General features: G+C 39.0%; 1 protein-coding gene across 3 annotated transcripts in view; it reads right to left on the reverse strand.

Moving 5' to 3' along the window:
* Positions 1 to 7,174, reverse strand: part of rnf130 (ring finger protein 130) — a 125,886-nt gene extending 118,712 nt beyond the window's left edge. For all 3 annotated transcript variants that reach the window (XR_010013496.1, XM_063000527.1, XM_063000526.1), the window contains exons 1-2: positions 7,073 to 7,174; positions 5,902 to 6,336 (exon numbers count right to left, since the gene is read on the reverse strand). Coding sequence is in view for 2 of the 3 variants with exons in the window: in XM_063000527.1 (XP_062856597.1) it covers positions 5,902 to 6,175 (274 nt within the window). In the remaining variant the exon portion in view is untranslated. The remainder of the gene's footprint in view (positions 1 to 5,901; positions 6,337 to 7,072) is intronic.
* Between the last annotated feature and the right edge of the window lie 17,029 nt (positions 7,175 to 24,203).

Below are 24,203 nucleotides of genomic sequence, written 5' to 3' on the forward strand. Positions count from 1 at the left end.
TCTAGGTTTAAATGAAGCAGCTCCCCTGGGATACAGTTATGAACACAAGTCACGTCTTAATGGTCGTAGAGAATGAGTAGCCACAATTTATGACAAAGACATAAATATCACTAAAAACAGCCCATATGACTAACTCACTTGAAGTCCTTGTTGCTGACATAGTCAATAAATCCTTATTTGGTAAAAATAGTATGTTTAAGCTGATTTACCGACCTACTATTTGCCGACCTCTTGGTCCTTATTGAGAATTTCTTTAAGAATTTGTTTGGGATTGTTTTGGGTTTTATCAATTTAAAAGGCTTTAATTGCATGATCCGCTTGAAATCACATTTGATACTATTTTACATGTTACCCAAAATGAATCTAATATACCATCTAACTGTACCAGTAATGATTTTTTTACAATTATTTAATGATAAGATAGAGAAAATACGACTTCAAAGTCAGAGTGTGTCACCTGGCATTGTAAAGCCCCTGCTTACCGTATTAATTGCATCCCTTAGCCCTGGATATATACCCAAATTGTTCAAATGTGCTTATTACAACCCTAATTAAAAAACTTATTCTTAATCCACATGTTCTAATTATAGGCCAATTTCAAAACCTTTCTTTTGTCACCAAGATTCTAGAAAAAGCAGTTTAGACCTAACCATAGTACTGAAACTGCATCAATAGGGGTAGTTAATAATTTATTAATGTCCTCCGATTATGGATGCATCGCTTTTCTTGTTCTATTAGAACTTAGTGCAGCATTTGATACTGTACATCATAATATTTTGGTGAATAGGCTAGAAAATACAGTAGGACTCGCACTCTCTTGGTTTAAATACTATTTGACTAACCATTCTTAATTTGTCTATGGAAATAATAAATGCTCAAAAACTTCAAAAGTAAAGTATGGTGTTCCACAGGGTCAGTACTGGGAACTGTATTATTTGCAGTTAGTATCAGTAAAATTGAAGATTGTGTAAACAACATATAAAAACTGGATGTCATGCATTTTTTTACTTAATTCAGATAAAACAGAGATATAACTCGTTGGATCCAAGACTGCAAGAGACAAGTTGTCAAACCTGGTGCTAAACCTAATGCATGCTTGCACTGTTTCTGATGAAAATATTGCTATGTCATTCATAGTCTCTCTCTTTCTCAGTTGTATTTAACACATTCTGTCAAAATGTGTTTTACAGTAATTGTAGTTTGACTAATGTTGAGGGCCTCCTCTCCCCTTATCAGATATGAATGCGTTGAGTGTGTCCGATACGGCATCTTGTATATAACGTTTGTTCTAGAGATGGGACGATCGGGGTTTTTGGCACCGATTCCGATCTGCGATCTCCTTTCAGGGACATCTGCCGATAGCCGATTGCGATCGGGGGGGGGGGGGGGTGTTAGCAGTAAATAAAATAAATAAACTTAAAAAGAGCCTCACAGTGAAGACGCGTGTGTGTGTGTGTGTGTGTGTGTGTGTGCCTTTAGAAGAGACGCTTTGTTCACTGTATCGCTATAAGTGATTCATTGATTCACGAGTCATTTTTCGCGAAGCGTAAGTTCTTCTTCTCAGTTATCTCTCCGTGTTTACTGTTATTAATTAAATGTCGTGGTTTTAAATAAACACCAACTACTACAGAACATTCTGTGTGACTCTCTTACATTAAAAAGCTTCATTAAAAAGCTTCATTAAACTGCTATTACCACAGATCTGTAACCGAGTCAGACTCGTTCCGTCTAAGGAGCTAAAAGTTCAGCAGATGATCCTGAACTAACGAATTTGGTAATGAATAAACTTTTGCCTCGTATTGGCTCTGTAACGTTTTCTGTTCTCATCTACATCACAAGTAAGAACCGCTCACGATTTACCAAAGTGAACCAGGAGTTTATATAACGTGCTGATAGAATCGACTCAGATGTGACCGGGTTGAATTATCTTTTTAAAGTAAATATTACAATCAGCAAAATTACATCGTATGTATGATGCACAACGTTAATGATGTTATTTTAGGTCATGAAGAGCTTTCACTGTGGTTTCTGTACGATGGTTGATGAATGGTGATGTGATGGTTGGCGCGTCGTAGCTCAAAGTCTGGATCAATCCACTAAGCTGTTAACTTAACGTGATCTTTATAGATCACACGATCGGATCGGCTACTTTTAGGAAATATCGCCGATCGCCGATAGCATATTTTGATTAAAAATCGGCCGATACCGATTCATAGCCGATCGATCGTCCCATCTCTAGTTTGTTCTATACGTTTTTTCAGACAGGTATTTTACTGAATATTTATATTAGGACAAATTTCATGCAGCTTATTGTTGGTAAGTGAGTTCCATTCTGATGAGTTTTTTTTCAAAATGTCTATGATGGTTGGGTGGAGTGGAGTATGGGATTCCAGAACTTGCAGGCAGGATTTGGAGTCAGTAAAAATCAGTGCTTTGTCTGTTGGTAGTGTCTACATAGTCTAAAGCCATTAGATAAGCATAAGCTTTGGCTGTAAAAGAGATGTTCTGTGGTAGATTTACTTTGAGTATCTGCCAGCTACAATCGCTGCTGATACTCAAGTCTCTGTTTTAGAGCCATCCGTATAGGTAGCTCGGTGTACTGGAAACTTTTCTCTAACCATAATTAATTTTTGGTGATATGTATCACCAAAGATAGGGTCTGATACGGGAGCTGAAAGGTGGGATGCCATTTGGTTTGCTGTCGTACAGAGCAGTATATGGCGGATTAACAGTCAGAGTATAATTTGGATTGTTCGGGTAGCTATTTCGGGGAGTATTTGAGGGATAGTTTCAGATGTCTGTGGTCAAGGGATGGTTCATGGGCCTCTACATATATGCTTTGTACCGGCGAGGTTCGGTAAGCACCTAGCGCCATTCTAATACCCTGGTGGTGTATTGAATTTATTGATTTTAAATATGATTTCCTGGCTGATCCATCCATAGTCTAGTTTTGTCCTGATGAGTACTTTATAGATATGGATGAGGAATGAAAATTTTGCACCCCATTTAGTGCTTGCCAGTACCTTTATTATGTTTAATTTTTTGGCACACTTAATATGATTAACAACATAGTTTCAACAAAAAGGAATTGTAGAAGACTAATTTGGAAGTGAATGAGAATAGCATCCATTAAAATAGTGTACACTTTAACAAAACACACCACCATGTAACCATGCATCAGCCAATCACACGGATTCAGACACTCAAGTCAGTAAAAAAACTGAAGAGAAGGCTAACTGGGGTAATTAGCTCTTATCAAAATTGCTGGTTTCTGCTGCTTTGGATAAGTTATGTATCTTTAACTGACTTTACAGCATGTTTGTAAAGTTCTCATATTACATATACAAGAATCTATGGCTGTCCCCAATACACATCGTCATACTTAATACATGACAATTTACTTCACAGCCACATTGCCGATAATACTTTTTTTCCCACAACTTTTTAGTAATATGTTGTATAAGGCATTCTCGCACATAATTTGTAATAAATGACAGCCATGCTGGCCAAGAAGAGCAGCATGCAACAGGCCTTCTCAAATGGGTGTGAAGCCACCAGCCGCAGCTTTATACCAAGCAGAAATGGATTCTAAGGGTGCATAGAGATAAGAAGCGCTTTGCACTTCTCTCTTCGCAAGGCTGGGTGCAAATTGCCACTTTGTTCACCTCTTGACTTGTGAAAAAAGCTTACCGTAGCATAATATACTTATTATACTTATTTTAATTATTACTGAGAATAGGTACTCTCTACTGCTGAACCTGTGGTGCCCGGGAAAAGCAATTGTTTCATTAAACTCTATTCTTATAATAGGTTTAAATGGAAAGAAAAAAGCTTAATATAAAAATTCTTACTTTTTAGGACATTAAGCCACATTAAGCGTTTTAGACTCTCTAGCTTCTCCTCCATGTTTGTACTGCTTGGGTCTCTTTTACCACATCATATCAAACAGTTCCTCTCATTGGAGGCGCTTTGAAAAGGAAAGTTAAGTTAACTTTGAGCGCAGCAAAACTCATAAGCCCAACACTGGAAAAGTGAGTGGTGCGCACTGCTCAGGAAAGTACAGCAGCAAGCTAAGTGGCACCGCCACACTTCACAGGAAACAAGGCACTTAAAGCATCTAATTGTGCACCAGTGATACAAGGGTGATATACTCAAGACCCGCGCTCGAGTGACCCAGAGTTAGCATCTTCTAGGGATTTAACAGGAGATACAAACTAAGGGCCATAATTCCAGCGGGTCTCTCCAACCTCAACCGCCTGTCTATGCGAAGTAGGGGCTAGAGTGTTGAGTTTGGGCCATGGTGACCACAGTTATCACTCCCCCAGGGGGTTTTGGTCTGTTGGTCCTGGATTCTGTAAAGTTGCTTTGAGACAATGTCCATTGTAAAAAGTGCTATACAAATACATTTGACTTGACTTCCCTCAAATACCAGGACCTTTCTCTGCAGACATAGGTCACAACTTAAGACAAACAAAGCACCTTATTTGTTTGCCTCTTACAAACAGCATGAGGAGCCTGAGGACCTACTTTGTCCCAGGTCCCTGCAGGGGACGATTTTTAATTAACCTTGGTCTGACACTGCAAAGAGACTAAAACTAGGTTGGATCTTACAGACAGTTATTCAAAACATAATTTCAAATACACAAAACACAGTGTAAGTATGGTATTCTATTCATTCAGTATGTTCCCAGAGAAATGCCAAAACAGTTTATGCCAAAACAGTTAAAACAGTTTAAGTGGATATTTATCTGTGGTTGTGCCACATGCAACAATGCAGATCTGCTTTTTAGTAAAGTGCTCAAAAACACATATTTAATATTAGTTACATTAATAATCTGCTTTAAAATGAAATAGTCTATTCCTTCTGTTTGCTGAAATATGTCATGCAGAATGACTCAGCCTCTGGCAAATTACCAAATGCATCTGTACCTGATTGATTTTTGTCTATTCATTTTTTTAACACTCAACTGTATGCTCTGTATGCACCTCAAATTGACTTACTACACATTTATGTTACATGAAAAATCTGTTTCAATAAATGAAAAAACTTGCAATACAGATATATGGTGATAAATTCTGCTTTAAAATCTGGATCCATTTCTCAGTACCATTTACTCTGTCCCAACTTTTCTGGTTTGTATGTAATCTTAAAAACTTCCAAACAAACTATACTGTTTAGATACAAAAACACTGATCTGAAGCCTTTTTTAAAACTCTTATTTATCATTTTTAGATTGTTGAAACTAGAATTTAAAAGAGTTTTAAAAGAGTGTCACAGGCTGCAAAATAGCAGTGATCTGTAACTTACTAGTATAAATAGGTTTTGTCTGTATTAGATCAGTAATTGTCAATGTGTCCTGCCTAGACAGATCTCTTGCGTTAACAAACTAAACAGGTGACACAGTTGCTGTCTAACTTATCTTCAACTCAACTCATCAAAATATTAATTCATTAATTAGTTCAGTGTCTGTCTTATCACTGCTTTATCCTGGTCCGGGTTGCAATGGGTCTGATTTACTAGTGAAAGGCATAAACCCTGGACAGGTCGCCAGTTCATCACAAAGCAGATACACATACAGATGAACACATGCACACACACTTAGGGCAATGTCTAGCAGCTACAAGTTGCCTGACTGCATGTCTTTGGATGTGTGGGAGGAAACTGAAGCACCCAGAAAAAACCCAAGTGGACACAGGAAGAACATGAAAACTCCACACAAAAAGAACCCTAGCTGTCTGACCAGAGAATCAAACCCAAGGCCCTTTTTGCTGAGCCTACCCACTGTGTCACCATGCCTCCCCTCATTAAATTAGATAAAAAAGAAAACAAATTTTAATCATACATGTTAATACTTTAAAATTAAATTTAAAAAGGCAGTAAGTACAATCTGAGAGACTCACCTCCATTAACAGTAGAAGGTATTATTATGATTCCTTTCACCTCTGTTTTAGGTGAATTCTGTCCGTACCTGCCATCCTCCTTCGATATAATCCTTCTGCCATTCCCTTTAACTTCCTGGATGGTGGCATTGATTGTGGCACTATAGTACTCCTCTTTGTTAACCACAGTTTTCTCTGTACTTGCACATAACACACACTTGGGCAAGAGAAGCAAAATAATAGAGCAAAGTGGAAAACCAATAGGAGTCAACAATATTCTCAGTCTCTTCTGCATTTTTAGGGACGCTTTATGAGTATCTGTGTTACTAAAAGGTTGGACATTCACAAACAATTGCTGTATCCAAGCAAAACTGATGTTGATTTACACCATAACTCCACGGCCAGAAGGCAAAGGCAGGAATGCTTAGTTAGATACTCATTTTCAACCCAGAAAATCTGAAAAAAGCAACAAAACACAAAGTTACAATTTAAATAATGATCAAAAATAATGGTATTATTAACGTGAGAGACAGAATTGGGTAAATTTAGCCAGGTACACAGACACACGCATAGACAGATGATTGTTCATGAAACAAGTTTAAGATAACTTTACAGGCATTCTTAATGTAATTACACCAGAGAACATTTATTTTGGAACAGGTTTAAAACCAGTTTAAATCTTTGTAACATACATGGTTCTCAACTTGCTGCCCCCGCATTGTTTATCAAGAAAATGTATACAGACAGCCATGGAAAGATAGATAATCAGACAGACATTCATAAAGACAGACATGGACAGTCAGACATACATGGACAGACAGACACGCTAAAGGTATGATTAAATAATAGATAGAATCAATATAATCACAAAAAAACAAAGACATAAATATAAGTCAGGGTATCATTAGTCCAGCCCAGTTCAGTCAAAACTCACCAGACCATAACTAATCAACCTAAAGGCCGGTACAATAATGACAACAATAATGACAGTAACAATGACATGTACTGACATGTGGCGCGCTTCTGTCTTTTACAACCTGGCTGGCTGAACGGTTTGATGGTTTTTTGTAGGATTTATCCATTTTCATACTCGACAATCTCTGCTGTAATTTCTTCGCGATTCCGTGAACACCCAGATGTCAGAATTGGGTCTTAGCATACAAACATTCATATTATTTTATATGTTATTTACCTGCGGTTTGACGGTAATGGCGTGCTGTTTCTGTGCGCTGTGTGGGCTTTCTTCTCATTCTGTGGGCCGTTTTTTTTTTTACAGATTTGCTGTAAACTCGGTTTACCGCGACGCCTTTTCTCTGCAAAAAAGGGGTCGTGCGCACGCGCGAGCTCTACAGCGGGGCGCGCGAGATAGTGCGTGTGAGGAAGAGGCGAGGGAGGGGCAAATACACAAACACTTAAGCTCAAAAGCAGGGGTACCGCTGCAGGTATGGCTGATTTACATTTACGGCATTTAGCAGACGCCTTTATTCAAAGCGACTTACATTACAGTTACAGTATACAGTCTACAGTCTGAGCAATTAAGGGTTAAGGACTTTGCTCAAGGGCCCAACAGCAGCAACCTGGCAGTGGTGGGGCTTGAACCAGTGACTTTCTGATTACTAGTCCAGTACCTTAACCACTAGGCTACGGCTTGCTGATAACACAAATATCCAGTGCTATGTCCATTACTCGTTCTTAAAATCATTCTAGGTTTACTAATTAATCTTTTGTAAGCGCGTCGTCATGGGCAGGGTTATTAAACTGTATTAATAAAAATAGCTTTCTCAGAGGTGGCACCGTGGTTCAGTGGGTATCACAAAACAGCCCTTACAGCAATTAGGTCCTGGGTTCGATCCCCAGGTGGGGTGGTCCGGGTCCTCTCTGTGTGGAGTTTGCATGTTTTCCCCGTTTCTGTCATGAATGTAACCAAAGTGTGTAAAAGATGACGTTAAAATCCTAATAAATAAATAAAATAGCTTTCTCACACCTGTCATTAATTCTTTTAGAGGCTATGAAATTGTATTTGTCCATACAAACTAAACCAGTAAGGCAGTATTAAAAAGAGCTTAAAATCCCAATGCATTCACTATCTGGTCAAATTTACATTTTACAGTTTTCATAAACTAACTAAATAAGGGACATGTATGTTATGATTTCTTCACATTTCTTTGTAAGTTAATAATTGGAACATACTTTATGGTCCAAAATGTTTTTTCTCATTTTATTCGAAAACAATGTACTTGCACTTACAACACTCAAATAATAAACACAGGCAAGTCCACCACATTAATTATGTTAAATCCAAATGGTAACTTAAAAACATGCATATCATTACAAAGTACACCGCCTTAACACCACATCACACAGATTTCTATTAAACTATCCACCCTTTATGTGACTTTATGTGATGAGTGACACACTGCACCCTGGAAATCCCAAACCTCCGCTAGAGTGGCACACAGCATCCTGGAACACCAAGATGGCTGCACCCTCTTTCGTTAGCTTAGTGATCAAGCCGCTCACCAGAAAATGACAAAATGTTTGTTGAAATATAAAACCCTATTTACAGAAAAGTTGGGACTGTAGGTGAATGCAAATAACAAAAAAAACCATAATGTTGTGTAAAATGTAATCAGGAGAAGAAATGTGCTATTCTTTTTCAGCAGTGCTTGTTATTCTGTTCAAAGAGTTCAATTGCATCTCATCTTAACAGAGGCTAAAAATAATGAACAAATCCCAGATTCTTTCCAGTTTTTTACCGCAATCAAATACCAGTTTTTATTGCATTTTACAAAATGCCGTTACTGTTTGGAAAAGGGGTTTGTAGTAATCAGTAACTCTAACCCAACTAACTGCAACATCTATTCCATATGTTTTATTTTTATTTCTATACATTATGGGGGAGGTACAGTGGCTTAGTGTGTAGCACTGTCGCTTCACGGCATCTGGGTTCGATTTCCAGGTAAAGTGGTCCGGGTCTGTTATGTGTGGAGTTTGTATGTTGTCCCTGTGTCTGCAGTAGTCTCTTAGAATCTGTGTTAGGTCTATTTGAACTTGTTAGGGAACTTTAGTAGGCCAACACCTAAGACAATTTAACCTATTTATTTAATTTTCTTGTTCCTGTGCACACAGCAAGATCCACAAAGACATGATTTGACAAGACTTTTGGGATAAACTGGCACATGATTATGTTGCTCATTATAATGTTTAAACATGGCCCTGCTGTTAAACTTCCATGTGCACTGAAATCATTTAATTTGGGTAAATGAGTCATTTAGGGAAATGACTGCATGCAGAAGTGTTTGTACGTTTTATTCACAAGCCAAGTATTTTAATGTAAGTGTAACATATCCTAGTCTACATAAGTAGTCAGTGTGTATGTTGAAGTGTTGTGTATGCCCAAGCACTTTGATGTATTTTATAGTTACCAGTTTGTCATAGCTGTAAATGTCCTATTTTACATTTTATGTGTACCAGTGACCATTGTCACTATAAACTGCTCTTTGACCATCAAAAAGAGAAAAATGAACTTACTACAGTCAAAAATCTTGTTTATTAATTGTTTATAAACAGAAAAAGATATTTCCTGTTCCTTTCCTTCATTTTACTATTTAATTGTTTTTTTGTTCCATATCTTTCTGCTTAGGGATGCTCGGGTGGAGCACTGGTCCATAACTCTAGCCCACCACTGCTTCTACACAGACATGATTGGCTATGTTTGAGGGTGGGGATGGCTGACGCTCTGTGATGAATTGGCATCTTGTCCAGGGCATGTACCCAGTGTTACCTGGTGAAACTGGACCCACCGCAACCGTGATCAGAATAAAGTAGTCGATAAAATGAAATCTTTCTCCCTATTTTTCTTTTCACTTCCTCTTTCTTGTAATTTATCAACTAATTCATGATTGACCTGATCTTTTCCTAAACATGCCACCTTGTTCTTTTCTACATCATGATATCCCATTTGTGTCTTTCTCCTTTTGTTTATTCTCTTTACTTCTCTCTTAATTTACATTATCTTTTGCCTCCCCATTCCTGTTCAATCTTTTTTTCTGATGTTCTTCTTTTTCAACCCTTTCCTCACTCTCCTTCTTTTAATTAAATTAACTCATTTTAAACATGTTTGTCTCCCTTTGTTTCTTCCTCCTCTTCTACTCCCCCTTTTCACTTTGATCCTTGTCCTTCTTTATCTTCATTCTCTTAATCTTATTTGTAACCTTCATTCTGTCTCTTTGCACTTTTTTTTGTCTTTATTCTCTTAACTACATTCTCTTAACTAGGGCAGTGATAGCTCAGTGGTTAAGGTACTGGACTAGTAAACAGAAGGTTGCCGGTTCAAACCCCGCCACCACCAAGTTGCCACTGTTGGGTCCCTGAGCAAGGCCCTTAACCCTCAGTTGCTCATTGTGTAAGTCGCTTTGGATAAAAGCGTCTGCTAAATGCTGAAAATGTAAACTACATTCTATAAATTGTTACCTGTTTTAGTGACATTGGTGGCTTAGCAGCAAGGCCCCTAAACCCTTAACAACTCAGCCAAACTGTAGATCACTTCGATTAAAGTGTTTGACATATTAATGTACATGCTCTTCTTCATTTTCATTATCTTCATCTTTCATTTCATTTCATGCTTTCTCTTCTAGATGCTTCTGTATTACTTAATTTATTTTTCCCAAGTATCTCATGCTATGTTGTGGTGTGCACTGCTGGTGGTGATCAAAGCAAATAAAGAAAGCAAAAGCTTAAACATGGGGCAGTATGGTGGCACAGTGGACAGTGCTGTTGCCTCACAGCAAGAAGTGCCTGCTTTTGATTCTCTCGCTGGGCAGCCAGGGTCCTCCCTGTATGGAGTTTGCATGTTCTCCCTGGGTTTGTAGGGGTTTCCTCTGGGTGCTCAGTTTTTTTTGCGCAAGACATGCAGTCAGGCTACTGCAAATTGCCTTAAGTTTGATTTGTATAATTAAGTGTAATATTAAGTGTATGATAGTGTGTGTATCTGCCCTGTGATGGACTGGCGACCTGCCCGTGGTATTACCTACCTGCCCAATGAATTGGACCCACAGCGACCCTAATCAGGATAAAGCTGTTCTAAAACAGACAATGAATGAGACTCAATAAGTTTCTGAACCTGTCTTTACAGTAAGAAGAATAATCTTAATGTTATTAGTGACTAACAGCATGTCAAATGTTAATGTGGAGTATTTTCAACTTAAAAAAAACCCCATTACATTATAAACATATTATAATATATTTGTATAATATAGGTCATATTGGAGTGTGACTATTGACTTAACTTAGATACCTGATCAATTAACTGGCTGGTACTTAATATCTTAATATGGAGTATAGAGTTAAGTTTAAATGTTTTACCCACATTCATTGCTAACTTAGTATAGGAAAGGTAACAATTTTGACAATGGCCCTTTTTGTTTCTGTTCCAAAATAATGGACACACATTTCCAAAATCTTGTGAAAAGCCGTTTTAGAAGTGTAACGGACATTACGTAGCTGCATTTAATGCCAGAACAATACCGGAACAGTACTATTTGAATGTGAATGGCACCATCTGGTGGTAAACAAATGTAGTTTCGTAATTAGAATAAAAAGATACATATACACGTGTACAGTACAATGATTTTTTTTTTCGCATATCCCAGCATATATGCTTGAACAAGCAAACAGAACAGGAAGATCACTAAACACAACACACTTAACAAAAATGGTAACTTTACAACTTATTAGAACTTGGACATAAAAAACATTACATTAAACACATCTCACTTCTACAACATTTAGACTATAACCTGTTTTTAACCCATATTAATGCTTCGACCATGGGCACACTGCATTGTGGTATACCACACTCCCATGGCCGATGATATAAGCAGGGGCCTTTGACAGCAAACGGCCACTTGCCACAATACTAAGACACAAGAAACTGCTTTCAACACCTCTCGACCTCAGTGAACTTCTACTGCTAAGAAAAGAAGAAGATATACTTTATTTGTCATATATACATATACAGTACAATGAAATTATTTCTTCGCAGATCCCAGCTTGTTTTGGGAGCTGGGGTCAGAGCGCAGGGTCAGCCATCGTACGTCGCCCCTGGAGCAGACAGGGTTAAGGGCCTTGCTCAAGGACCCAACAGTGGCTGCATAGCAGAGCCTGGATTTAAACCGCCAATCTTCTGGTTGATAGCCCAAAGCTCTACCCACTAGGCTACCACTGTCCACCCACTAGGCTACCACTGTCCGTGGTAGAGCCATGAATATGGTGGCCCTAGTGATTCTGACCGAGTATTTACTGAAATATGGTTGATAAGTTTAAGATTGGGTCAAATTGACTCTTGACTGGATATTACTGACACCTGCCTTGACGCTATCAGTGGTTCAATATTGTTTGAAATCGCTGGTTAGTTTAACAGAAAGAAACTGATTTATTGAAGAGTCTGATTGCAGCTGTTAGGAAAGACTTCCTGTAGCGTTCAAGTTGCAACTGTTGGGTCCCTGAGCAAGGCCCTTAACCCTCAATTGCTCATTGTGTAAGTCGCTTTGGATAAAAGCGTATGCTGAAAATGTAAATGAACACAATTTTGAGCAATTGAGGGTTAAGGGCCTTGCTCAGGGGCCCAACAGTGGCCACTTGGTGGTGGTGGGGCTTGAACCGGCAAACTCCTGGTTACTAGTCCAGTACCTTAACCGCTGAGCTATCACCACCATTTCTTTGGTTTTTGCGATGTTAAGTTGTATGTGGCTGTTGATACACCAGTCCACAATTATTTATGCTCATACAACCCACAACTGCTGAATCATCTGAAAATTTCTAAAGAAAACAGATTTATACTGAAAGTCTGATGTATACAACGTAAACAGGAAAGGGGACAGGACTGATCCTTGTGGGGCCCCCATACTGCACAAGGTTTTTCCAGAGACACAGTTTTTGAGTCGCATGTACTATGGTCTACAGGTTAGATATTCCATAACCCAGGAGACTAGAACTGGTTCCACCTGCATCTTCAACATCTTTTACCTAGCAGCTCAGGTTGAATAGTACTGAAGGTACATCAAAAATCAGCCTCTACCCACCCCCTTCCACTGACCATGGGACTGGAAAAAACTAAACATGAAAATCACCAGGATATTTGGGATTTTTTCAAATTACTGTCTAGGCGCAAACAGTAATTTAGTACAGGCCGGGAGCTACTTGAAACTAGCTTTGTTGTGTAAGAAGGTTACTTTAAATGTGAATGTTTGCACTCCAGCTATATAAACACCACCTTTGCAAGAAATTGTCAGTTCTGATAATAGCATATGCTCTAAGTTGGCATTTAAAATGTCCTTCATTGGTTGGTATATTGGGTCTGGCAGCAGTACAACAGCTTGTCAATGGGATTAACAGCTTTTCAATAAGATCTCTCCCCCATCTTCTAATTAATGTTCGTGTTCTTAACGTGACATTTATATGGAATCTGTTGGTTTCGGTTGTTGTTTCTTCAGCTCAGGAACTTTTCTGCAACGTCTTGCGTGCACCCACGTGACTCTACCTGTCACCTTCACTGCTGAATTGCTTGTCACTTGCACTTGGAACTGGCCGATCCACCTTTCCTTGTTCCAACTTGTCATTCTGAAGTCTTTAATCACCACCCAATCTCCTGGTTTTAGATTGTGCAGCAGCCCCGTCACTTTTGTTGGAAAGGCAACTTTCACCTGTGGGTGTGAGTTTATTTGGTCCAATGCCCTTGCATTGGCCTTGTTTGGCTATTGGAAATGCTTCTCTCCATTTAAAGAACATGTCCACAATGATCAAGCAATATTTATTCCATTGCTTGGTGACAATTCAATGCTGCAAGCAATCAAAAGGTTTGTTTATAGCAGGGTGTGCAGCCTTTTTTATACATGGCCTTTGCCAGTGTTGTGACACACAGCAAGCACTTTTAACAAAATCGTTGTTGTGCATAAGATATAAACCCTTTAGTATACAAATGAATCCTACCCCCCCCCCCCCCCTTTATACACAAGGTCTTTTCCATGGATCATTTTAGCAAAATAGAGGAACAACTATTTCGAAAAGCAAGGCCTACCATCAGGGCTGGACCACACATCATCAGAGACAACAACCTGTTTTTTTGCCACTCATCCTTTTCAAATGAAGTAGTTCACTGCTGAATTTTGGAAACCTGCAAGAATTTTTGGTATTAGAAAGAGACAAGACAAGCAATTTAGCAGCAGCTTTAACATCATTGTCAGCTTTGTCATTTCCCAGTAAAACAGGATCTTACCTGTTAAAATGGGCCTCACACTTGCAAACTGTTACCTGCCTGGAAATAGGATAGCATCAAGCAACTGAGAAACCAAAGAGTGGTAAGCAATGTGGGTACTAGAGCTAGTCAGAAATTTTGTTATGCTTCCAAAATCATGGACCACTCCAAATGCATACCTACTGTCTTTGTAAATAGTTAACGTGTTGCCTTTCGTAAACTTACATGCTTCAATTTAATCATGTGGTTCAGCTGCCTGAGCAAAGTAATGTGATGGTAAAGAACCTGGTGTAACCACATCATGAGCAGTGGCCACTGCAAAGCCTACTCTGACTGTTGCCAGTTTTAGAGTTGCGAGAAGCTGATCCATCAACATACAATTCTAGATCAGAATTTGGAAGTACAAAGTAGAAGTCTCCTGTAGGTCAGGCCTAAAGAAACGAAGTTCATTAGTTACAGCAACACAAGTATCTCTTTCACCATTTTTTTCTGTAGGCAATAGGGTAGCAGGATTCAGAACAGTACATCATAGTAGAACAATACACATTTTAATGGTAATGTTAGTAATTTCATTTCAACCCTATTTTTTGTCCACTGTCTGATTAAAAGGTCTAGAAGTACAGACAAACACACACAATATCCCACAAAATCTTTAGGAAATATTAAAAAATAACTCAACGCACTTAATGTCTCATTGTCAGAACATGGATATCACACCAAGCAAAATGACTCTATCCTTATTTTTTCTCTCCTTTATTTTGTCCCTATGTAATCACTCCTTCCTATGTTCTCTCTCCTACCAACCTCTATTTTATTACTATTATAGATTCCAGATCTTAAAAATGTTTCTCTGTTCATATACACAGTTCCCCATTCCACACAACACAAAACAACTTCAAACATCCTCACACTCATCTCATATCACTGATAAACACTATTACTTTCTACTTAATAATATGTCTTCACTTAAGTTTGTAACATGGAACATTCATGGTATTGGCACACAGACCAAACAGACCAAGGTATTAAACCATCTCACCTCTCTAAAGGCAGATATCTGTCTACTACAAGACACACATTTATCAGAAACAAATCATCACAAGTTAAAATCACCACAATTCACCCATATTTTCTCAGCATACTATAACTCCAAACAAAGAGGAGTATCAATCCTAATAAATAAAAAAAAACCTTTACACATAACACCACTATATCAGACCCGGAAGGAAGATATATCATAAGCAACACCCTCTTAACAATTGCAAGTTTATATGGCCCAAATACCGATGACCCATCCTTCTTTCATACGTTCTTCACCCACATAAATAATATCTCAGATTCCACAATTATAATTGGAGGTGACTTTAATACAATCATCAACCCATATTTAGATAGAATAACTAGTTCAGACAATACACATTATTGGCAATCAACAGACATCATTAAACAATACATGACGGATTCAGCGATGGTTGGCGCCTCAAAAACCCAAAGTCCAAAAGAATTCTCTTTTTATTCAGCAGTTCACCATTCACACTCCCGCATTGACTACTTCTTAGCCAGTAATTCCATTATATCTAATATCTCAGAAACATGATATCATCCTATAATTATTAGCGACCATGCTCCGGTATCTACGGTGGCCCGCTGAGTCAAAACACAATAACATTTACAAAACAAACGAAAGCTGACAACACAACAACAATAAGGAAAAACGCGAAATACAATAAGACAACACAACAATAAGGAAAAACGTGAATACAATAAGACAACACAACAACAATAAGGAAAAACGCGAAATACAATAAGACAACACAACAACAATAAGGAAAAACGCGAATACAATAAGACAACACAACAACAATAAGGAAAAACGCGAAATACAATAAGACAACACAACAACAATAAGGGAGAACGCGAATATATTAAGACAACACAACAACAATAAGGGAGAACGCGAATATATTAAGACAACACAACAACAATAAGGGAGAACGCGAATATATTAAGACAACACAACAACAATAAAGGAGAACGCGAATATATTAAGACAACACAACAACAATAAAGGAGAACGCGAATATATTAAGACAACACAACAACAATAAGGGAGAACGCGAATGTATTAAGACAACACAACAACAATAAGGGAGAACGCGAATATATTAAGACAACACAAATGCTTTAAGGTGGAATGCAATTACATTAAGGGAACACAACGAAATTAAGGAAACACGAATACAAATCTACAACGGAAATGCTCCCGGTCACTAGAGGGCACCTCTATCATTTTTTATCTGTATGAACACTGCAGCAAAAGAAGCAAGAAGAAGAGCAGCGTAGTGCAGAGCATCTGGCTTCGGTTTAACTTTAACTTTCAGGGCTGTAATTCTAAATAAAATTCAGCTTTTGATAAATTCATGTCAAACCATTTTTATACAAACACATCAATGTTTCTCACCTACTACAAACTATTTTTTATATTAATTTTAAATAAAGATCAATAAATCTGATCATTTTATATTGGAGATGAATTATGCAGGTCTCGTATAATTTCATTTATTAGTACAAACATCAATGTTTCCCATTTACTACAAACTTTTTTTAGTTACATTTTTAGTTGTATTTTATTTAAATTTATAGTTAAGATGTATGATCATTGTACTGCACATCTGTATAGGTATATATGACATAACGGATATATTACCTTATTTCATATAGGATAATTATAAATTATGGAATTATTTGATATGATTAAATTTATTAATGTAAACTATTTTATATTTACACATACAGTACATACCCCTCACCTACAAACTTCTTTACATTATTAAATGATTTATTTTAGTTTCTAGTTAAGATCAATAATTGTATAATATTTATATTTTAGTTATCTGTTCATTTATGTCTGTATAAAAATGGTTTGACATTAATCTAATCAAATAATACAAGACTTGTATTTATTTATTTGCACAATAAAATTATTATAAAAGAAAGACAATTTTTGTATTGTTTTGTACAAGGTTTGTAGTAGGTGAGAGACAATGATGTGTGTATATAAAAATTAGTTTGACATTAATACATCAAATTATATGACTTTAATAGATTCCTTTTTCTTAAAAAAAAAATTAAAAGTATTTTTTAAATAATAGACGTAATCTTAAATTTAAAATGAAATTGCTTTTTAAGTATGTTGCCTATTTTCATGTGTAAGAATTCATAAAATAAGTCTTAGGTGTTTTTTCAACCACTTATTTAAACCAGAATGCCGAATGTCAAACGAACGTAGAATATTATTAATGGGCATGCATATGTACGCTTAAAATGATTAATGATAACTAACTAATACATTGTCAATATACTGTTAAATGGTTTATGACATTAAAACATGTTAAACTGTAAAAGCGTGGCACAATATGACAGTCCGTTTAAAACTCAAGTTAGTTGATTTTGCAAATATGTTAGAAATTTGGCAAGCTAATAGCTGCCTGATGTTTAAAAAACAAAAAAGCGCTATACAGTCAAACCGCCGACACTAAAAAGCTGAATTTTATTTAGAATTATATCACTGAAAGTTAAAGTAAAACCGAAGCCAGATGCTCTGCACTACGCTGCTCTGCTTCTTGCTTCTTTTGCTGCAGTGTTCATACAGATAAAAAATGATAGAGACGCCCTCTAGTGACCGGGAGCATTTCCGTTGTAGATTTGTATTCGTGTTTCCTTAATTTCGTTGTGTTCCCTTAATGTAATTGCGTTCCACCTTAAAGCATTTGTGTTGTCTTAATATATTCGCGTTCTCCCTTATTGTTGTTGTGTTGTCTTATTGTATTCGCGTTTTTCCTTATTGTTGTTGTGTTGTCTTATTGTATTCGCGTTTTTCCTTATTGTTGTTGTGTTGTCTTATTGTATTCGCGTTTTTCCTTATTGTTGTTGTGTTGTCTTATTGTATTCGCGTTTTTCCTTATTGTTGTGTTGTCTTATTGTATTTCACGTTTTTCCTTATTGTTGTTGTGTTGTCTTATTGTATTCGCGTTTTTCCTTATTGTTGTTGTGTTGTCTTATTGTATTTCGCGTTTTTCCTTATTGTTGTCGTGTTGTCAGCTTTTGTTTGTTTTGTAAATGTTATTGTGTTTTGACTCAGCGGGCCACCGTAGGTATCACTTATTTGGAAGCTAAATCCAATACATAAAACCTTCAGATGGCGCCTAAATACGTCATTACTTTCAGACCCAGAATTTGATAGTTACATCAGGAAAGAGTGGGCATCCTTCTTAGATATAAATGATTCTCCAGAAACCCCACCAACTCTACTTTGGGAAACTGGGAAAGCAGTATTAAGAGGCAAAATAATATCTTACTCCTCCTATAAGAAGAAGAAAGATACAGAAGATACAGAAAACGAATCCAATCTACTACAGAGAGTTAAGGAGTTAACGAATGAAATGATAAAAAACCCAACAAATAAAACTAAAAAAGAGCTAAGTGAATGTAAAACACAATATAATGAATTCACAAATAAGAAGACTCAATTTCTAATACAACGACTAAGACATGAACATTTTGAACACAACAACATAACTGGAAAATTCTTAGCAAACCAAATAAAACATAACAAAGAAAAAACAACAATCCCGGCAATAAAAGATGAGATCAGAATGATCACCCAAACACCAGAAGAAATAAATCAAGTATTTAGGAAATTCTATAAAAATCTCTACTCAATAGAACATGACCCATACCTGGTAGATATCCACACCTTTCTCGATAATATAAACCTTCCAAAATTAACAGAAGAACAAAAAAGTATATTAGAAAAACCAATAACATCAGAAGAACTCCGCAATGCTCTCCACCAAATGCCTAATAATAAAGCACCCGGTCCTGATGGCTTTCCCGCAGAATATTACAAGCACTTCTGGACAGTATTCGCTCCAATATTCAGTAGAGTATTAGTTGAAATAAAACACAACATGAGATTACCAACAGAAATGAACACGGCTACAATCTCACTCCATCTTAAACCCAATAAAGATCCTACTTTACCCTCCAGTTACCGTCCACTATCACTCATTAACACAGATACAAAGCTCATAAGTAAAGCCTTGGCTGTCAGATTGGAAACAATCATTCCATCCCTCATTCACCCGGATCAGACCGGCTTCATCAAAGGAAGGCACTCAACTACCAACATGCGCAGACTACTCAATTTGATATATCACACAACACTCCATAAGTTAGAAACTGCAATAGTTACCTTAGATGCAGAGAAAGCCTTCGATAAAGTCAATCGGAAATTTATATTTACTACATTACATAAACTAGGGTTCGGAGAATCATTTATAGACTGGATTAAAACTCTTTACACTTCACCCAGAGCCACAGTCAATACTAACGGACTAATATCACAGAATTTCACACCGTCCACTAAACCCACTAAACCCACCGTTCTACAAAACCCACTCTCGTCAATTCCACAAACAATACAAATCATTGAAAATTTTTCTAAAATATCAGATTACTCGATTAACTAAATCCACTAAATCCACCATTCTACCATTTAACTTGAATTTAGCAGATATAGCAACTCAGGCCCTCCCTATCCCAATGTGCACTAAACACATCACATACCTTGGCATTAAAATTTCCACCAAGCTGTCTGAACTGCACACACTTAATCTTAATCCGTTACTCACAACTATAAACAAGGATGTCCAACGATGGATGAAACTCCCACTATCCCTCATCGGCAGAATATCCACTATCAAAATGTTAGTATTACCAAAAGTAAACTACCTTTTCTCAATGATTCCTATTCAACCACCTCCTACCTGGTTTAAAACCTTAGACTCAATCATCTCCAAATTCTATTGGAAAAACAAACCACCTAGAATCAAATGAACTACATTACAAAAACATAGAACTCAGGGAGGCCTTGAAGCGCCAGATTCTATACTATACTATACTTTGCCGCAAATCAATTACAGTACATAATCAAATGGGTAAAACCGAATCAGACAGATGAAACATGGAGAGAAGTGGAACAATCATCTAGTAATGAAATACAAATTGCAGACCTACCATTTATTAGTACAACACTAAAACGCCAATCCTGTTTTAAAAACCCAATAATTGCATCAACTCTAAAAGCTTGGTGGAGACTGCACAAGAACACAAAAACTATACTTGCACCCACTAAACACTCACCCATATGGCACAACCCCGACTTCCCTGCCACTAACAAAACATTAAAATTACACAAATGGAAAGAAAAAGGTATTACACACTTACATCACATTCTACAAAACAACAACCTATCAACATTTGCGCATCTAACACAGGAAGATGGCATTGAGAGTAACCAGTTTTTGGAATATCTCCAACTTAGATCTATATTAAACACAAAAATTAAGGATAAAACAACTCTAGAACTTACTACACCAATTTCTGAATTCTTCAACATCTCCTCCTCAGAAAAAATCGTATCTAAAATGTATAGGTTCTTATCTGAACAAGACCAAACAGTTTCTTTACCAAAAAACAAATGGGAAGAAGATCTCTCAATTACTGTCACTGCCGATTCCTGGACAAATATTCTCAAAAACAAATTAAAAATAACTAACAATACTAACCTCCACCTTATACAATATAAGGTAATTCACAGAGTACACTATACTAGGCAAAAGCTATATAAAATGGGATTAGTGGACTCTGAAATCTGTACACACTGCTCACTAAACACCCCAGACAACTATATACATGCCTTATGGTACTGTCCACCAATCAAACACTTCTGGCAACTAGTTATAAGTTATCTGACTCTACTACTAAAACACCCCAACCCCCTATCCCCATCACTCTGTGTATTAGGCGACACATCAACCACAAACTTAAACCAGGATGACACAAAAGCACTTTTAGTGGCGCTAACCATCGCCAAAAAAACGATTCTCACAAATTGGAAAGCAAGGAAAAATATCACAATCAATCAATGGAAAAACTTACTCATAGAACATATAGAAATGGAAAAAATAGCAGCATCTATCAAAAACAGAACTCACGAACACAAGAAAACATGGTCAGCACTTAAAAACCTGTTATATCAATAACTTCATCAGCTCTCATCAACAGTTTGCCCACAACCACTAACACAACCATTATACTGTACATCTATAACTATTCTATACCTGTTAAGCTTGGCACTGAGCCAACACAAAGGTTTTGGAGGAACCTCAAGGCGAACACCACACCACAGACACAGAGATGAGTATAACAAAAATTTTATTGAAACACAAGGCCAGGGGCAAATGAACTCAAAAGGGACAACTGGGAAACCAGGAAGCGACGGAGGATGTGAGTGGGGGAAGCCTGGACACCGGAACAGCAGTGAGGGAACCAAGGAGCAGGTGAAGCTGTCAGCAGAGAACCAGAAGTGGGTGATGAGGCTGGCGGAGCTCAGGAGAATCAGCAAGGAACCAGAAGGCTGGAGTGGCGGCCAAAGGAACTTGCAGGAACTCTGGAGACTGGAGAGAGGCAAGGAACCAGGGAACCAGGAGAGGAGGCGGCTGGGACCGGAACCGAGGAGGCAGAGAGTCCAGGGAAGAAAAACTGCAAAAACAGTCAAAATAGCGTCAGAAAAACAACCAGTAGAGCTGAGCAGCAAAACGCCGACTTCAACGGACGATCTGGTAGTGAGTGAATGAAAACCAGGGGCTTTTAAAGACTGAGTGGAAATGAGCTGATTGATGACAGGTGTGTCTGATTAGCTTGGGAGGAGATCCATTGGCTGAGTCAATGGGGTGAAGTTCCCCTCAGCTACACCAGAAGTCGCCAAACCTCTCCAACAGGTGCCTGATGAATAAGCAGCATAGGTGGAACTCCTAACAGTACCCCCTCCTCAATGGCTGCCTCTAGGCAGCTTACCTGGCTTGTCAGTGTTGTCTTGGTGGAATTGCTTGATGAGGTTGGGGTCTAGAATGGCTGAACGGGAAACCCAGGAGCGTTCCTCGGGACCATAGCCCTCCCAGACAAGGTACTGGAGGCCCCGGCCTCGGCGTCTGGAGTCTAGAAGGCGGCGGACTGTGTAAGCTGGGTGACCTTCGATGAGTCGGGCAGGAGGTGGGGGGTTGGAAGGAGGGCACAGGACAGAGTGGTGTACGGGTTTTAACTGTGAGACGTGGAAGGTGGGGTGGACACGCATGTGACTGGGAAGCTTGAGACGGACTGCTGTGGGACTGATTACTCTTTCAATTTTGTAGGGGCCGATAAAGCGGGGTGCCAGCTTTCTGGAGTCAGTTCGAAGGGGGATATTTCGGGAGGATAACCAAACGGATTGGCCGGGGATGTAGTGGGGGCTGGGTCTCCGGTGACGATTAGCGGAAAGCTGGGTGGAGGTCTGCGATTTTCTCAGGGCTGCTTTAACGAACTTCCAGACCTTCCTGCATCGTCGGATGTGATGTTCAACGGAGGGAACTGCCAGTTCTTGTTCCTGTTCGGGGAATAGGGGAGGCTGGTAACCCAGGGAGGCCTCAAATGGGGATCGCACAGTGGCAGAGCAGGTGAGCGAGTTGTGGGCATACTCCACCCAGGCAAGGTGGGAGGACCACTGTGAGGGGTTGCTGGCAGTGACGCAGCGCAGAGCAGCCTCTAGCTCCTGATTAGCTCTTTCCGCTTGGCCATTAGATTGGGGGTGAAACCCAGATGAGAGGCTAATCGATGTTCCCAAAGCCTTACAAAAGGAGCGCCAGACTTGGGACACAAATTGGGGGCCACGGTCCGAAACGATGTCCTGGGGTATCCCGTGGATCTTAAAGACCTGATCAAACAGGAGTTGGGCAGTTTCGAAAGCTGAGGGGAGCTTGGGAGGTGCTAGGAGGCGAATGGCTTTTGAGAAACGGTCCACAACCGTGAGGATGACAGTCATACCCTGTGACTCGGGAAGGCCTGTAACGAAATCTAGGGCTATGTTGGACCAAGGACGCCCAGGGATGGGGAGGGGCTGTAGCAGGCCTGCTGGAGACTGGTGGGAGGACTTGCTCCGAGCACAAGTGGGGCATGCGGCCACAAACTCCCTAGTGTCTGCCTCTAGAGTGGGCCACCAGAAATGTCTTTTTAGGAGGGATTCAGTTTGGTTGGCTCCAGGGTGGCAAGCAAACTTAGAGCTGTGGGCCCACTCAAGGACAGAAGATCTCACCATACTGGGTACAAAGAGGTGGTTAGAGGGTCCATTACCAGGGTCTGGTTCATGTTCCTGGGCCTCTTTTACGACTCTCTTGATTTCCCATGTGACACTGGCTAGGACGCGATCAGAGGGTAGGATGGGTTCAGAGGAAGACAGAGAGTCCTCTAAAGAGAACTGGTGGGAAAGTGCGTCTGGCTTGGTGTTGCGAGAGCCAGGACGATAAGTCAGGGTGAAATTTAATCGGCTGAAAAACAAGGCCCACCTGGCTTGCCGGGAATTGAGCCGCTTTGCAGTCTGGACATAGGACAAGTTCTTATGATCAGTCCAAACAACAAAGGGCTGTTCCGAACCTTCCAGCCAGTGTCTCCACTCTTCCAGAGCAAGTTTGATGGCCAAGAGCTCGTGGTTACCGACATCATAGTGGGATTCAGCTGGGGTAAGTCGCCGGGAGAAGAAGGCACATGGATGGAACTTATTACTTGGGCCAGAACGCTGGGATAGAATAGCGCCCACTCCACAGTCAGAAGCATCGACCTCCACGATGAATGGTTTGGAAGGATCAGGCTGGATGAGGATGGGCGCCGAGGTAAATAGCTCTTTAAGATGGTCGAAGGCAGACTGGGCTTCCGGGGGCCAGTAGAAAGGAGCCTTGGTGGAGGTCAGGCGGGTAAGAGGAGCGGCTACCTTGCTGTAGTCACGAATGAACCTCCGATAGAAATTGGCAAAGCCAAGGAAGCGCTGCAAGGCCAGAACTTGACGGACATGGGTAACATGTTCTTCTGGGGTCTGGGAAAATATGAGGATATCATCCAAGTATACAAAGATGAATCTATACAGGAAATCACGCAAAATGTCATTCACAAGTGCTTGGAAGACAGCGGGGGCGTTGGT

The sequence above is a fragment of the Trichomycterus rosablanca genome, chromosome 8, assembly GCF_030014385.1.
Source record: "Trichomycterus rosablanca isolate fTriRos1 chromosome 8, fTriRos1.hap1, whole genome shotgun sequence".
Lineage (NCBI taxonomy): Eukaryota > Metazoa > Chordata > Actinopteri > Siluriformes > Trichomycteridae > Trichomycterus > Trichomycterus rosablanca.